Source organism: Bubalus bubalis, chromosome 11 (assembly GCF_019923935.1).
Source record: "Bubalus bubalis isolate 160015118507 breed Murrah chromosome 11, NDDB_SH_1, whole genome shotgun sequence".
Taxonomy (NCBI): Eukaryota; Metazoa; Chordata; class Mammalia; order Artiodactyla; family Bovidae; genus Bubalus; species Bubalus bubalis.
In genome coordinates, this window is record NC_059167.1 from 30,654,916 (window position 1) to 30,669,466 (window position 14,551).

At 46.5% G+C, this 14,551-nt stretch overlaps 1 protein-coding gene across 1 annotated transcript; it reads right to left on the reverse strand.

Annotated features, from left to right (window-relative positions):
* Positions 1–9,629: 9,629 nt before the first annotated feature.
* On the reverse strand, positions 9,630–12,367 carry SIX6 (SIX homeobox 6). The gene is made up of 2 exons (XM_006069642.4): positions 11,449–12,367; positions 9,630–10,416 (listed from the first exon to the last, which is right to left on the reverse strand). The coding sequence occupies exons 1-2, from the start codon at positions 12,018–12,020 to the stop codon at positions 10,248–10,250; spliced, it is 741 nt and encodes a 246-aa protein (XP_006069704.1). The 5' UTR covers positions 12,021–12,367; the 3' UTR covers positions 9,630–10,247.
* Between the last annotated feature and the right edge of the window lie 2,184 nt (positions 12,368–14,551).

Genomic DNA, 14,551 nt, shown 5'->3' on the forward strand with positions numbered 1-14,551 from the left:
AATATGACATTTGAGGGAACAGTTTTGATGGAATGATGCAAGTAAAAACCAGATTGCAGGAGGTTAAAGCATCAGTGAAGAAATGGAAACCAAGAACGTAGGCTCCGCTCTCATGAAGTTTAGTGGTGAAGGGAATGATAAGGAAGGAAGTGCAACTACAGGGGAAAGCTGGGGGGAGGGGGGCAACAAGTTTATTTTCATTTTATTTTTGGTATTGGCAGTATCTGACCCCCAAAACAGTCGTCTGCTTCTATAGAATGATTTGAAGGGTTCCTGGCTCTCTTCCAACCAAAACTAATTTTCTACTGGCCTATGAGTGATGTCTGAATTGCTACCATTAGTGATCTGGGGTTATTGAATTAAAGGATTATCTCCTAGCAGTTAGTAAGTACCCTCCCAGGCCCTCATCTGTAAGTAATTCATTAAGCTTTTAGCAGCATTTGTGTGCTGTTGTGAATTGGTTTATCTGATTTTTTTGGTGACAACTGAAAATGGATTTTCATACAGGGAGGGTGAAGAGCACTGAAGAGTTTTTGACAGTTTGGGATGCAACACCTGTAAAAAGGCAAGGGGAAGACCCCACCAAAAAAAGAAAGATATGTGTTCAGTCATTCAGTCGTGTTAGACTCTTTTGCAATCCTATGGACTGCAGCCTGCCAGACTCCTCTGTCCATGGGATTTCCCAGGCAAGAATATGGGAATAAGGTGCCATTTCCTAATCCAGGGGATCTTCCTGATGCAGGGATCCAACCCGCATCTCTTTGTCTCCTGCATTGGCAGATGGATTCTTTACCACTAGCGCCACCTGGGAAGCCCCTAAGGAAAGGTAACCAGGTTCTAAGGCGTAACCTGTTTACCTCAATTCTACCCAAGGCCAGCTTTCCATTTGCAATCTTAACCTCTCCCTTCCTTCCCAATGGATCTTTTTCTTTTTTTTAACTTTATTTATTTTTGGTTGTGCTGGGTCTTTGTTGCTGCATGCAGGCTTTCTCTAGTTGCAGCAAGTGGGAGCTACTCTTTATGGGGTGCACAGGCTTCTCATTGCAGTGGCTTCTCTTGCTGCGGAGTATGGGCTCTAGGGCATACAGGCTTCAGTAGTTGTGGCTTGCAGGCTTTAGAAAGCAGGCTCAATAGTTGCAGTGTACCTGCTTAGCTGCCCTGTGGCATGTGGAATCTTCCCAGACCAGGGATGAAACCTGTGCCCCCTGCACTGGCAGGTGGATTCCTATCCACTGTACCACGAGGGAAGTCCTCAATGGATCATTTTTAAAGACACTTTTTGAGTAAAAACTTGTCAAAACTTTCTGGGAAAATTCATTTTGTCCCAGATAATAGAAAAAAGTATAGAACTTGGAGTCAGAAACCTCTTCTCATCAAACTCTCATGAGGCATGTGCAGGGGCAGAATTATCTTGAAGCAAATAATACTTGGGTTTCAAGATTACTCAGTTGCCCCTTGGGAGGGTTTCTAGCAATCTGTTCACATGATCATGCATTTTAAAAAAATTAGCAAAAGAGGATAATTTAACTACAATGGGCTCTTTCCATTCTTATTTTCTGTTTGTCACATTTCCCCTAGTGCTGGGTAGCATCTAAATAATTACCTTAATTTTTGTGATCCAGTAGCTAAAGGGAAGTTTAGTTGGAGACACAGGTAGTTTGGATTTAGTAGTTTAAATTGTTAGGGTTTGGTGTCGCTTCTTTGTATTGCTAGGTTGTTGCTAGCTGCTTCAGTGCAAGGATGTCTTGCAGGAATATTCCTGCCCACTGTACTGATTAATGTGTCATAACAGAATGTTTAAGGCTTTTGATCACAAGCTGGTTAATGAGTGTTACCAATGCAAATATTGTTTAAGGTGGGTCACTGTTCAAGGAAACTTGAAATGTTGTGAAACCTTATTGCTATATATGAAAAGAAACTTCATAGAGGCCTTCCCAAATTTAATACCAAGTTATATATGATATTACCAACCATAAGCCATGAAGCTGAATCAAACCTTTCTAAACCATGAATTACTAAAAAAAAGGTTTTTTTAAATTAACCCACATTACGGGAAGACTAAATTGTCTTTCTGAGATTGCACTATAAATTTGTCATATAAAGAAATAATCAAAGAACATACAGAGGGAAAAAAGTAGGGAAAATTATTCTAGAGTTTGATACAAGTTAATTAATAAAATGATCTTGTTACTGTTTAAATTTGGGATGTTTGTTGTATTGCCGGGTTTTTAAATTTTGTAATTGTTCTCATTTCTTTTTTTAATATCCAGTTTTGTATTCACAATTTTGTGTCCTTTATCTTAAAGAGTATCCCCACTCCAAACTGTGTTAATTTCAACTTCTACAAAATCTGGATCCTTTCCTGATCCCGTGACTTTGAGCAAGTGATATGAGTCCTAGTTTTCTTATCTGGAAGGTGGGAATCACCATATCTACTGATTTACTGTACAGGGTTTTTGAGGAAGTGAGATGATGCAGGTGAAAGGACTTTGCTATTAGCTCTAAGAGCAGTACAAATGTAAAGTGGGATCTCTGCTTCCTCCTCAAACAACAACAACAACAACAACAAAACAAACCTTTCTCCAAGAGGTTATGTTATCTTTTCAGGATCATCTGTTACATTTGGGCATATCCTAACTTGCAAGATGGGGCAGGATCTCTGGAGAGTTTCACATAGAGGACAAGCATCTCCAAGCAGAGTAAAAAGCCAGGAAAGAATGATGGTGTGTTAGCATAAGCCCATTCGTTACCACTGTTGGAAAACCAACATACTGGGTCTTCCTGCTGAGTGTGGTGAGCAAAGCTGCTTCTGATACTAAGGATAGCATTTAGCATTTAAATTCAATAATATTCCAAACATGTAGATGACATCTATTTAGAAAACAAATTTAAGAGGAGTTGTACAGTCTATTTCTTTGCCCTGGCATTTAACCAGGAAAAATGTGAAAAGGAAAGTTCTCTTCACTGAACACCTGTTATATGTGTGTGGTTTTGTGCTAGATGCTTTATAGACATTATTCCAGGCACCTAGCACATATAATAGGTGTTCAGTGAATTTATCGGAGAAGGCAATGGCACCCCACTCCAGTACTCTTGCCTGGAAAATCCCATGGATGGAGAGCCTGGTAGGCTGCAGTCCATGGAGTCGCTAAGAGTGAGACACGACTGAGCGACTTCCCTTTCACTTTTAACTTTCATGCATTGGAGAAGGAAATGGCAATCCACTCCAGTGTTCTTGCCTGGAGAATCCCAGGGATGGGGGAGCCTGGTGGGTTGCCGTATATGGGGTTGCACAGAGTCAGACACGACTGAAGCGACTTAGCAGTGAATTTATAGAAATAGCTCTGGGTACTGTCAACCCCTTTTTGCAAAAGTAAAAACCAAGGCTCAAAGAATTGAGTGACGTGCCCAAGTTCAGTGATTTGGTATTTTAAGCAAGGTGTGCTTGATTCCACCCTCCTCAGATACCAGTCCCCTGCTATGTCTTGCTTACAGTCTAGTTTTCCTTTTTCTATTTGCTTGTCTGTTATAAGCTGATGAATCCAACTCATACAGTCACAACTGCCTGCAAAAATTTTATAGATCAGATGTCTAGTGTATACACATAGATATTAGTTGAAATGCATACCTTATCATGAATTTATGGAAAATCAAGAATATATCCAATGCGATAAAATATGCTTTAAATGGTGCTTAATTTAAACATAAAATATGCTTTAAATGGACAAATCTTCATTAGTAATTTTAAATATCTGAAAATGTTTGAGCTGCACAATAAACTAGCTTACTACCAACCAGACTTTTCATATATCAATTTAGTATGCACCACCTGAACCTAGATATTTGATTCCATGCTAGAAAATTCAAGACTAATCTCTTCAGCCAGGAAAAAAAAAAAAAAAAAAAAAGTAAACCAACATTCTCAGGTTGCAGATTGACAGGTTAAGAACTTTCCTCTTGGCAGCTTTATATATATTTTATCAGAATTCAAAATTACACACAGTTCACTTGCTTCTTTCCATTAAATTTTAAACCTGAGATGTTTGGTAGCTGGTAGATTTTCATAGGACTTTTGTGATTTATGATTTTAATGAAAACTCTGCCTCCTACCTCACCCCCAGGTTAGCCTAAGAGTGAGGTGGAATGCAACACAATGTCTCAAAATTGTATGCTTTTTCTGAGTTTGATTTGTGTGTGTGTGTTTCCTTTTTAATTTGTAGGTCAAGATGAAAATTGGGGAGGGAGTGAGGGAGAAGAAGGAAAGTTATTTTGGAAAGGGAAATTGCTATCATCTTATAGACAAAAATATTAGGAATTATATTCAATAGGGTTCAGAGAATGTAACAATTTTCTAAATCTATGGGAAGGACTATTACCTTACTTTTTGGGAAAATGTGTTTGTGAGAAGATAATCTTCATGTTATGAACCCAAAGCCACAGAATCCTGAAAGCCATGTGCCTTGAGGGAGAATCATCCCAGAAAATCTGAGAAATAGGTACAAGTCATTAACCTGAGCTGGCAGGATTCAAGCGAATTTTGGGTCCAGTCAACATAAGTCATCTTTGCAGTTCAAAAGAGTATAGAGTTGCCAGAACTCCACTAATTCGGAAGAGAAGCTTCAAAGAAGATCCATTAATTCATTCAATTTTAAAATGTTTATTGAGTAACTACTACTTAGTCGAAGCACTGGGAATATAAAATTGACTAAGATTTGGTCCTTGCCCTTAAGGAGCTTACACTCTGGGGCAGGGGAGTCAAACATACAAATAAACGCACAAATGTATTACAAACTTTAAGACGTTTAGGTAAGGTACGGTAGCAGAATTACGAAGAAAGTAGAGAAGTCTCCGAGAGAAGTTCAATGACTCAAGAAAGACTCCTTCGAGGGGGGACAGAATTGATGGACTGACAGGTTAGCAGTCGAGGTAGGGGGCAAGGCTTCGGGTGGAGGACACCACTGGGCAAACGGAAACAGCGAGAGCAAAGGCAGGAAGGCGTGAAACTGTTTGTTCTGCCCTGGAATCGCCCTCACACCCCTTTGTCTCCAGACAAGGAGTTCGATCCCTCATGGTGGAGTATGTCTTAAGCAATTTGGGACTATAAATCCTAGCAAGTAGACCTGCAAAGCAGGATCTGGCCTGAGGAGATTTCTAAGAGTTGAAACAGAAGCGATCAAGTTTCGAAAAGAAGGCGGCTCCGCTGGCGGCGGGGGCAGGCCAGAATATAATTGTGCGGTCGCGGACACTTGGTGCTCAGGATGCCCTGCCCCGGGTCCTCGCCCCGAAGGCTGACCCTACGAATCGGCTGGGCGCGCAAAGCCCTCTCGACGTCTTATCTGCAAATCCCACTCCCTGAGCTTGGAGACTTCCCAGCTCGTCGGTCCCTTCTCGGACGACTCACTCGGCGCCGCCGAAAGCCGGCGGTGGGAAATACTGTTCTCCGGCCTGGCCACGCTAAGCTGCTCTGGGCAGTGGATCCAGGCCAGACGCGGGTGCAGGCCCGACGCTCGCGACAGTCCCGGGGCAACCGCCGCGCCCTCGCGCTCCAAGCTCACAAACCACCGCGCCGTCAGAGGTCGAAGGCGGGCGCGCGCCTCAGCTGCTGCCAGAGCGCGCTTGTGCGTGTTTATCCCCTCCCCTTGGTTTTTATCGAATTCTTCCCCGGGGTTCGTTTCTTCGAGGTTTCTCTCCTCCAGCTGTGTGAGTCAGGCAGTCAAACAATAGGGGAGGCTTGAGGCCTATGAGTCTGAGAGTTCCCAGGGCGCCGGACCGAAAAGGTGGCTGTGTGGAGTTGTCACCTCAGAGAGTCGCGATCCGGACCCTGGAGGAAGGACCCACACCTTCTCGGGTATTGCAGGCCCACTGTGGGCTTCTGGGGAGCAAAGTTCGGGCCCCACCTCCTCGGTGCAGGCCGCCCCTCCTAGGGGACCAGCGCGCCCGCCGCTCCGGCCGCCATTTCCCAGCAAGCCTCCAGGGGGCTTCCCCGCCGCGGTCTTCCTGTCTGCAGCTCCGCGGCCCGGGGGCCGCCGGGCAGCCGAGGGACGCGCCTTGGCGCCCGAGCCAGTGCGCGGACAATGACCCCTTCTCCCCTCGCCGCCTCCTTCTCCCGACGCTGCCCCCCTCGCAGCCCCCAGACAAACCTATTAGCCATTCAGGCCGACAAAACCCCGCGGCCCCGCGCATTGTCCCGCGGAGCGCCCGGCCACCGTCATTAGCCCTGATTACGCTGAGCCGCCTGACAGCCCCGCGGGCAGCTCGGCGGACCCCCCATTCACCGCCGGCCCCCGGCCCCGCCTCACAATAGGAGCGGAAATCGTCCGAGCTCTAGCGTCCCGGCTGAATAGAGCGAAAAGCTGCTTCTCCTCTCCTCCCGCCCCATTCACGCTCTCTTTGGATACAATATTTTTTTTCCTTTTTGTTAAAATTGGGGAGGAAAAACGAGGTCAAGGAAGATTTGCTTGAGCTCTTTGCCTGTCATTTGTTTAATGTAAACAAAGAGCAGGTCCTCCCCCCCAACCCCCAGCCTCTCATCCCCTCCCTCCCAGATTTTTATAAACAAACTGGTGATGGAAAGGGCAGCGCGGGGGGTGGGGGTATGGGGTACCAGAGTGGCGATGGAAGCCCAGTGGGTCACTAAGGTAGAGGAGAGAGGAACTGCGGCATTTGGGGAGCTGGACTATATAGCGTTTTTGGTAGAATTGGAGGGTGGTTGAAATGTTTAGAACCCGTAAAGGAGCGTGAGCTGGGGCTGAGGGTTAAATCTTCACACTGTTCAGGTTTGTTGAAATGTAAAAATGCAGCTTTTTTCTACTCTGCTGGAGTAACTGCTTTTGGGCAGTATGTTACAGGAAAAGAATTTTAAGAAAAGAAAGAAAAGAAACCCATCATCATAGGTATTTCTCCAAATTCAGAAACCTTCCACTGCTACTGGCTGGAATTAAAAACAAGGACAAACAAACAAAAAAACCTTTTCTAGACTGGGATAAAACTGACCAAAAAAAAAAATCTTAAAAAGTAAACGAAAACCTTTACAATACCTGTCCATAGGAAGATCTGGGCCAATTTAAATAAAATCTGTGAAGATTTGGACCAGTTTCCAACATGTAATCATCAATGAATTGCTTATTCACAAAGAATTGTTATTTATATTTAGGTGCCACCAGCTTTAGATAAATATTAAGTCTTTTAAATAATATGTCACCCCTTAAGATGCTAAATAAAATTATATATAAATAAATCAACTAATTGGTGAAACAGTACTTTGTAATGTAACTCTTAGGCAGCATGTTACTTTAAGCAAATTAGATGTACTTTAAAGGAAGGTGTACTTTATAGGTTTTCACCAAAGCAGGAAGAAAAATCCCCCATCAGTTTTGTTGTTGTTCAGTCACTCAGTGACTCTTTGCGACCCCATGGACTGCAGCACACCAGGCTTCCCTGTCCTTCACCATCCATCTCCTGGAGCTTGCTCAAACTTTCGTCTATTGAGTCAGTGATGCCATCCAACCATCTCGTCCTCTGTCGTCCCCTTCTCCTCCTGCCTTCAATCTTTGCCAGAATCAGGGTCTTTTCTAATGAGTTAGCTCTTCGAATCAGATGGCCAAAGTATTGGAGCTTCAGCTTCAGCATCAGCCCTCCCAATGAATATTTAAGATTGATTTCCTCTTTTTTTTTTTTTGCCACACAAGCATTATTTAAAAATTATTTGTAAAGAGAAAGCTTAGTTCTTACTAAGAACTATGGTTGTGGTTGTTACCCCTTTTTACCCTTGAGAATGCAGAATGGATACTTCCTTCAACTTTTAGGCATCATTTGAACTGCTAAGTGGGGTGGGATTTTTAGACTCTTAAATTCCTAAATATCATCACACTAATTAGTCCTTTCCCTTCCCTCTTAGACTTGGAAGCATCAGCTTAAGACAGAAAATTTGCCAACTATTTTCTCCAAATGCTGGTGTGGACAGCTCTGTAGTTAGGATGGAATCTGACTGGGAAACAAGACTAGACATCTCTAGATTTTTCACTGAAGTGAGGATTCAGAACTAGGGTGAGGCGAAGGAGGCACCTGGAATGCAAAATTTAAGGAGGTACTTACTCCCAGATGCTGTGCACTTGCTTGACCTTGAGCATGAATGCCTCCTTAAATTTTGTGGTCTACACGCCTCCCTTGCCTTTTTGGAGTCCTGGCCCTTCTCCTTTGCATTCTAGGAAGTTCCAGGGGCTCTAGAAAAGAAAATAGAGCCTTGAGGAAGCTCTACCATCCTAGCCTTTCAGGACACACAGAAGGGTATTTGCCTGCTTTCTAGAAGAACACCAGCATGATCACAAAGGCTTCCCCACTCCTTCTTTTGGAGCTCTTACGCAAGAGAGTTTTGATTGTCAACAAGTCTCTGGATAAGGGCCCCTGTATACAAAGAGAACTATTTATAAAGCCCAAATGAGGTCAAATCTGTTTAAGTGATTTAGAAACCAAAAATCAGTCCCATTCATGTCCTGGGCTTTCCCCACATATCTTGCCATTTGATTGCCTTTTGTCTTGGGTGACTTCACTTATTTTTATTTGATTTGCACATCGGCACTTCTACCCAAATAAATTATCAGGTTTTGGAACCAAAGAGCATCTGCTGAGGACACTGCAGCAAACTGAAAGAAGTCCAGTGGCGGATGTGGGGGGAGGGTGCTCCACGAGGAAGTTCAGCTCAAGTGATTTTAAAGATCAATGTCAAATTTTGTAATATGCAATCCATTTCACTAGGGAAAAGCTTAGAGTCTCCCTGGATAGCATTTACTTTTTTAGTGTAAGGACAGTAGGTGTTTTTTTTTTTGTTGTTATTGTTTTTGGTGTGTGTGTGTCTGTGTGCCTACACACTTTGAAAGGGCAAATTTAATCCTGACAATATTTGATATTTTTAATTGAGGCCATTACTGGACAATGAGGCTCTAAATGACTTGTTTCATGTTTAATACAACGATTAGATTTTTTAAATTGCCAGTGCTTTCTCTGCAGTCTTCTATTTGACCTCACTATGTGACATGATTACATCCTTTCCCCCATCTCAGTATGCCTTTTGTTGAAAATAATGCATTTGATTAAACCTGCTTCTGTGTTGAGAAGATGCTAATCTAGTTATTACAACCTCTCCTGTCTTCTTTTGTCTTTATTTTAATGCAAGTTCAAGCCCAAATGCAGTAAATGCTCACTTGTATGATTATGGGTACCTACTGTTTTTTTTTTTTTTTTTGTATGGGTGGGGCCTCAAAGGAGATGGAAAACCTTTCTCATTGCAGAGCCTCTGTTGGAATAATCCTGTTTCATAAAATAGAATTCACTTTTAAGTTGAGTTTGGCTTTCCATACTGTTCCTGAAAGCTGAGTGACTATCAAGTGGGCAAGCCATAGTTAGTTACTTGTTCTGGGAACATAGGGAGTTGCCTTACAGGGGGTAATTATGTTGCCAATTTCTAGGTTTAAATATATCACACATACATGCATATTTACATACATACATACACACAAGCATACAATTTGACAAGGAAGTGGTTATGGACCTACCTTGGACTGTTTTAAAAATATAGCAGGAAACATCAGAAAAGGCAAAAGACACAGAGAAGACTCTCCTGAGACCATTGCTCAAGGACCCCCTGCCTGGTGAAGAGAATGATCTCTCAGTTTTCTTTTTAGGAATCTGAGAGCAGCTCCCTTAAGAAAGGTTGCTCACCAGGTTTTTATTGTTTGACTTCTTCACACAACCGATTGGCTCCACCCTGCGCCCTTTGAAACAGCAAATTCTCTCCATACAGAGAAACCTACCACGCAGTCTCTTAAATAAGTAAATAAACAACATATATATGTTTTGTTTTAAAAAAAACTTTTAAAGCAAAAGTTATACATATATAATAGCGTCCTTTCGAGGTGAAATACCCACGGGAGATTCAGGGGAGGCGCTCAGCGTGCAGTTCAGGTTCTGGAGGCATCTTTGCAGCAAAATCCTTGGGAAAAAGCAAAGCAAGAGGACGTGTAACTGGGTCGGGCCTCACCGCAGGCCCCTGTGGTAGCAGCCGGATGGCGCCGGTGGAGCAGGTCAGGCGTAGGGCGGACATGGCAACCAAGCCCGCGGGTCCCTGGCCACCTGGATTCGCTGGGTTGCTTGGTCTCTCATCCTTTCTCTCTCTTTCATTTATTTGTCTCGTTTTTTTTTTTTTTTTAATATACGCCGAATTCTGTTTCTTAATATAATTGGTGGGCAACTCAGATGTCACACTCGCTGTCACTGGAAGTGATGGAGATGGCCGAAGTGGCTGCCTTGCTGGACAGGCTGGCGGCAGGGCTGGCGGCGGCACCCAGCACCTCGGGCGTGCCCTCTTCCTCGGCCCTTAGCGTCCTGCCGGACCCCTGCGACAGGACCTGCTGCTGAAGTCTACCGGGAAGGAAAAGAAACTGGTCACTGCGCAAAACTAGCCACTGACCTCCCCCCCACTCCCACCCCTTGGTCCACATCCTTTAAGCCCAGCAGTCAGCCCCTCTCCCTCTGACCCGGGCAGAGGCTGGGTAGGAGGCCTTTGGCCACTGCTCCGGGAGCCTTGTGGTTGCTCCATCGTCCTTCTTAGTCCTTTCTTGGCTCCCTGTCTCCCACTCTTTGGGATGCTGTGCTCACAAGGTCATTCCTGGTTGTTGGTCACCTTTGGGAGATTTACAATACTGTCAGGATAAATGAGACGTCAGTGACAAGGACAGATGAGACTCTGGGCCATGAGACCCCTTTCCCAGCTTGTGTCTGCCTTGGGCCCACCTCTGTGCCAGTACCCGGGAGGCCAAGTCTGCCCCAAACTAGAGGCAGAAAGGGCAGCCTGATGGTTCCCAGGAGGGTTTGGGCCTGGGAGAAGAGGTTGGGTTCTTGGCCAAAATATTTGAGATCCACACACTGGGGAATGAAAAACCTCTGCCAAGTAGTTTGCTGTTTGAGACAGGGCTGCCCACCCATAGGAAGAGCAGAATTCGATCAAAGTGTTAGAGAAGGATGCCTTTGGACTTTAAAATGACAACACTAAACTGCCTCATTGCTAACAAGCCAGGCTTCACCTAATAAATAATAGGAGCTTCAGCCTAGGCTGACAAGAATTAACCTTGGGCCTTGCGGTCTCTAGTTGTTTCTGGGGTTTTAATTTTTATTTCTTTCTCCCTCTCATTGTAGCCTTGGTATGGTGACTGGAACCAGCTTCAGGAGCGACCCCCAGGTGGCGAAAACCAGACAGAAAGGGTGGGGAATCCAGAGCCCGGAAGGAAACCCCCACCCAGGATCCCAGAACGCAGTGAGGTCACACCCAAGACCTCCATCCCATCCCAATTCCTGCGGAATCCAAGTCTCCAGGCCTTCGGTAAGCGCGCCGAGGGTGCGGTCACCGACTCCCTCCCCGGTGAGTTCAAGGCTCGGAGGTCTATAGGTACCGACCTGTTTTTGGCTGCAGCTGCCCGATCCCTTTGCCGGCGGTTTTTGAACCAGTTGCCCACCTGCGTAGGGGTCAGTCCGGTTGCCTGGGCGAGCTCACGCTTTTTGCTTGGGTTGGGGTAGGGGTCCTGCAGGTACCATTCCCGCAGCAGGTGCCGCGTGCGCTCCTTGAAGCAGTGTGTCTTCTGTTCGCCGTCCCAGATGGTGCGCGGCAGCGGGAACTTCTTCCTCACGCGGTACTTATCCACCGGCCCCAAGGGCCGTCCACGCAGCTTCTCAGCCTCCTGGTAATGAGCTTCGAGCCACAGCGCCTGCAGTTTGGCGTGAGACTCCTTGGTGAACTTGTGGTTTTCCAGGATATGGTAGAGCTCACGGTAGTTGCCACCGTGAAAGGCCACGATGGCTCGTGCGCGCAGCACAGATTCATTCTTGTTGAGCGCCTCGCAGGCCGCAGGGGCCACAGGCAGCGACCAGAGGAAGCGACCCAGGCGCTCCACGTCGCCACTCTCCTCTAGAGTCTCGCATACCCCGGCCACTTGCTGGGGACTGAAATTCAAAATAGGCAGCTGGAACATCGAGGCAGCGCCGGCGACAGCGGAGGCGCTGAGTCCGGAGCGGGACACGCAGCAGATGCCCACGGACCCGGCCGGGTGCGTCAGGCTCTCCTTGGTGAAAGCGGCTCGGGGCAACCGGGATGCACGGCCAGGGCAGCGGCGCAACCGCAGGGAGCAAGCGAGCGGGAGGGATTGGAGGAGGTGCCGACTCCGCAGCTCCGGTTCGGCTCGGCTCCGTTAGGGCACGCAGGCCAGCTAGCCGGCGCCGCTACTGGGGTGGGCGGATTGGCCGCGCGGGCGCCATGGAGACCCCCTGTCAGTCACTGGCCGGCTCTGCCAATCAAGACTGCGACCGGAGCGCCCAGGCCATTTCAGCACCTCCCCGCTCTCGACAGCGCCCGCCGTTCTCCGGTGGACTTCGCGGTATTTTGTAGAACTTGGAGGAGGAAAAGACGGGCCAGTGGATGGGAGAGAAAGACAGGCGAGAGTCGAGCCGCAGCCTTTCGCTACCACCCCCAGCCCTGTTCCTCCCTCTTCCCTGCAACCCCCCACCCTCACCCCCCGCAAGAGGCGGTGATGTTGCAGAAATCCACTTTGGGGCGAGGCGCTGCCTGGGTCAAGAGGCCTCCAGAGGACAAAGAGGACTGGGCCAAAACGAAATCCTCTGAGAAAACTCACTAAATTTAGTTGTAACGAAACAGGAAACCTTGAAGGGGAACACGAAAAGGGAGGGTGGGGAAGTGGATCATCCCTTTTTCTTGCCTGTACCCATCTCGGCATGCCTTTCCAGCTGCCAAAGCAGTCGAGTGGGAACCGAATCTGAAGCAGAACGAACCGACCTGGGACCTGTAGGAGAGGTCAGTTTGGACTCTACCCCCATCACCTTCAAAAGCCTCCTAAAATCATTTAAAATCCGAGCTAGGACGCTCTTACTTCTGAAAACCCAGGCGCTGACCATGAAGTGAAGCACTCGCAACAAAAGGGGCGCTGCACACCCCAAGTTTATACTTTTCAGTTTTTCTCCCCAGTTTAATGGACTTGAACAAATGTGTAGCATAGCCACATCTAGAGTGAGAAGTCACTGGTAGGTCAGGACAGCAACTTAAAAGCTTATTTCAAAGACCTTTTTAAAAAGTATTGATTTGCTCTTCTTGCAGGCTAATTTTGCCATACCCTCTGTTAGAATATTTAACTCTTGAGCTGGGGATAGAAAATCTAAACTTGGCCTTTGGGCCCATAATTCAGTAAAAGTGAAATAGAGAAGAGGGAACCACACTAATAGAGAAGGGGGTGCAGAAAGTGCTTATTAAGCCGCTGGGCACTGATTCCTCCTCAAGAGAGGAAGGGCCTTCTTGGCGGCTTGGGGCCAGCAGTTGAATTGATAACTATTGATTCCCAGTTGACATCTTCATCATACCGTTTTCTGAGAAGTAGGTCAAAAGTAACTACCATCTCACCTGGCTTTTAATAAGGGTTTGTTTAATTTGAAGAAAATAATTGGGAGAGGGGAATCCGACAAAATGCCTGGAAAAACCATCTTTGGAGGGCCATCCTTAGAAAGGAATCAGATGGGAATGTTCACTGCCGAACTGGACTGGGCCCGGCTGTCTTTTATTTAGTATCAAGTACAATTTGTATGCGGCTTGTACAGCTTTGGTAAATCAGAAGGCAGATAGATAGCACAGATGGTTGGAGGTGTCGGGTCAGATCATGCTACGCCTGAGTGCAGGGCAAAGCTCGTTCTGACGGAAAACCCTGATATTATTTTCACAGATCTTCACAGTTCACTCAAAAAAAAAAAAAAAAAATTGCAAAGGGGAAGAAAAAAAGCCCTGCAACCATTTACATCATTTCTGTGAGATTGCCAGCCGCCTCAATGGAAAGACTTTCTTTTCTAAGAGCTTATTTTCATGGAATCCGACAGGGCAGGGGCAAAATAGAGAGGGTGATGAGGATAATGTCAAAGCACAAATCTTCTCTAGCTTGAGGAGACTTCCGAATCCGCCGCAAGTACAGCTTTTAGTGAGAAATATTGTAAACAAGGGCCAACAGTGCGCCGTGTAGAAAACCCGGCAGGCGGGGTAGGGGTGAAGCGGAACCCCAGGAGGGCTATTTCCCGGCACTCCTGGACTGCAAAGAAAAGCACTCTCCCTCGCTCCGATTTGCAGAGGTTTCCTAATTTTCGCTCTCGGGGAGTCTCGCCTCTGGGCTATTCTTAGCCGATCGCTTTTAGATCGCCCTCCGCGTGCAGAAGAAGCGGAAGGTGCGCGGGACCTTGCAGCTCTGGAGCCCAGAGGGGAGCCTCAACCTCTATACCTAGCCGCTGAAGGCTAGCAGAAGTTGTGGGTGCCCCAGAGGACCGCGCCTCCGCAAGCATTTTTGCTGCAAAAATTGAAAGTGATGAATTCCGGCTTCTTACCCTAAGTCTTTGTGAGCAAGTCTTGTAATTTTCGGAGCCTGGGTGCCCTATCCAGAAAATGGGAACGTTTATTTCCAGATGTCCCCTCTGGCTTCTGCGCATCTGGGGCTCTCGAGCGAATGGGACCGAAAGC

What these genes read in the sequence shown, in the direction of transcription:
- SIX6 (XM_006069642.4), bottom strand. Translation starts at nt 12,020, where the DNA reads ATGTTCCAGCTGCCTATTTTGAATTTCAGTCCCCAGCAAGTGGCCGGG. An exon ending in GCAGCTGCAGCCAAAAACAG is followed by an intron (nt 10,417 to 11,448) that starts GTCGGTACCTAT and finishes CCTTCCCGGTAG; the next exon opens with ACTTCAGCAGCAGGTCCTGT.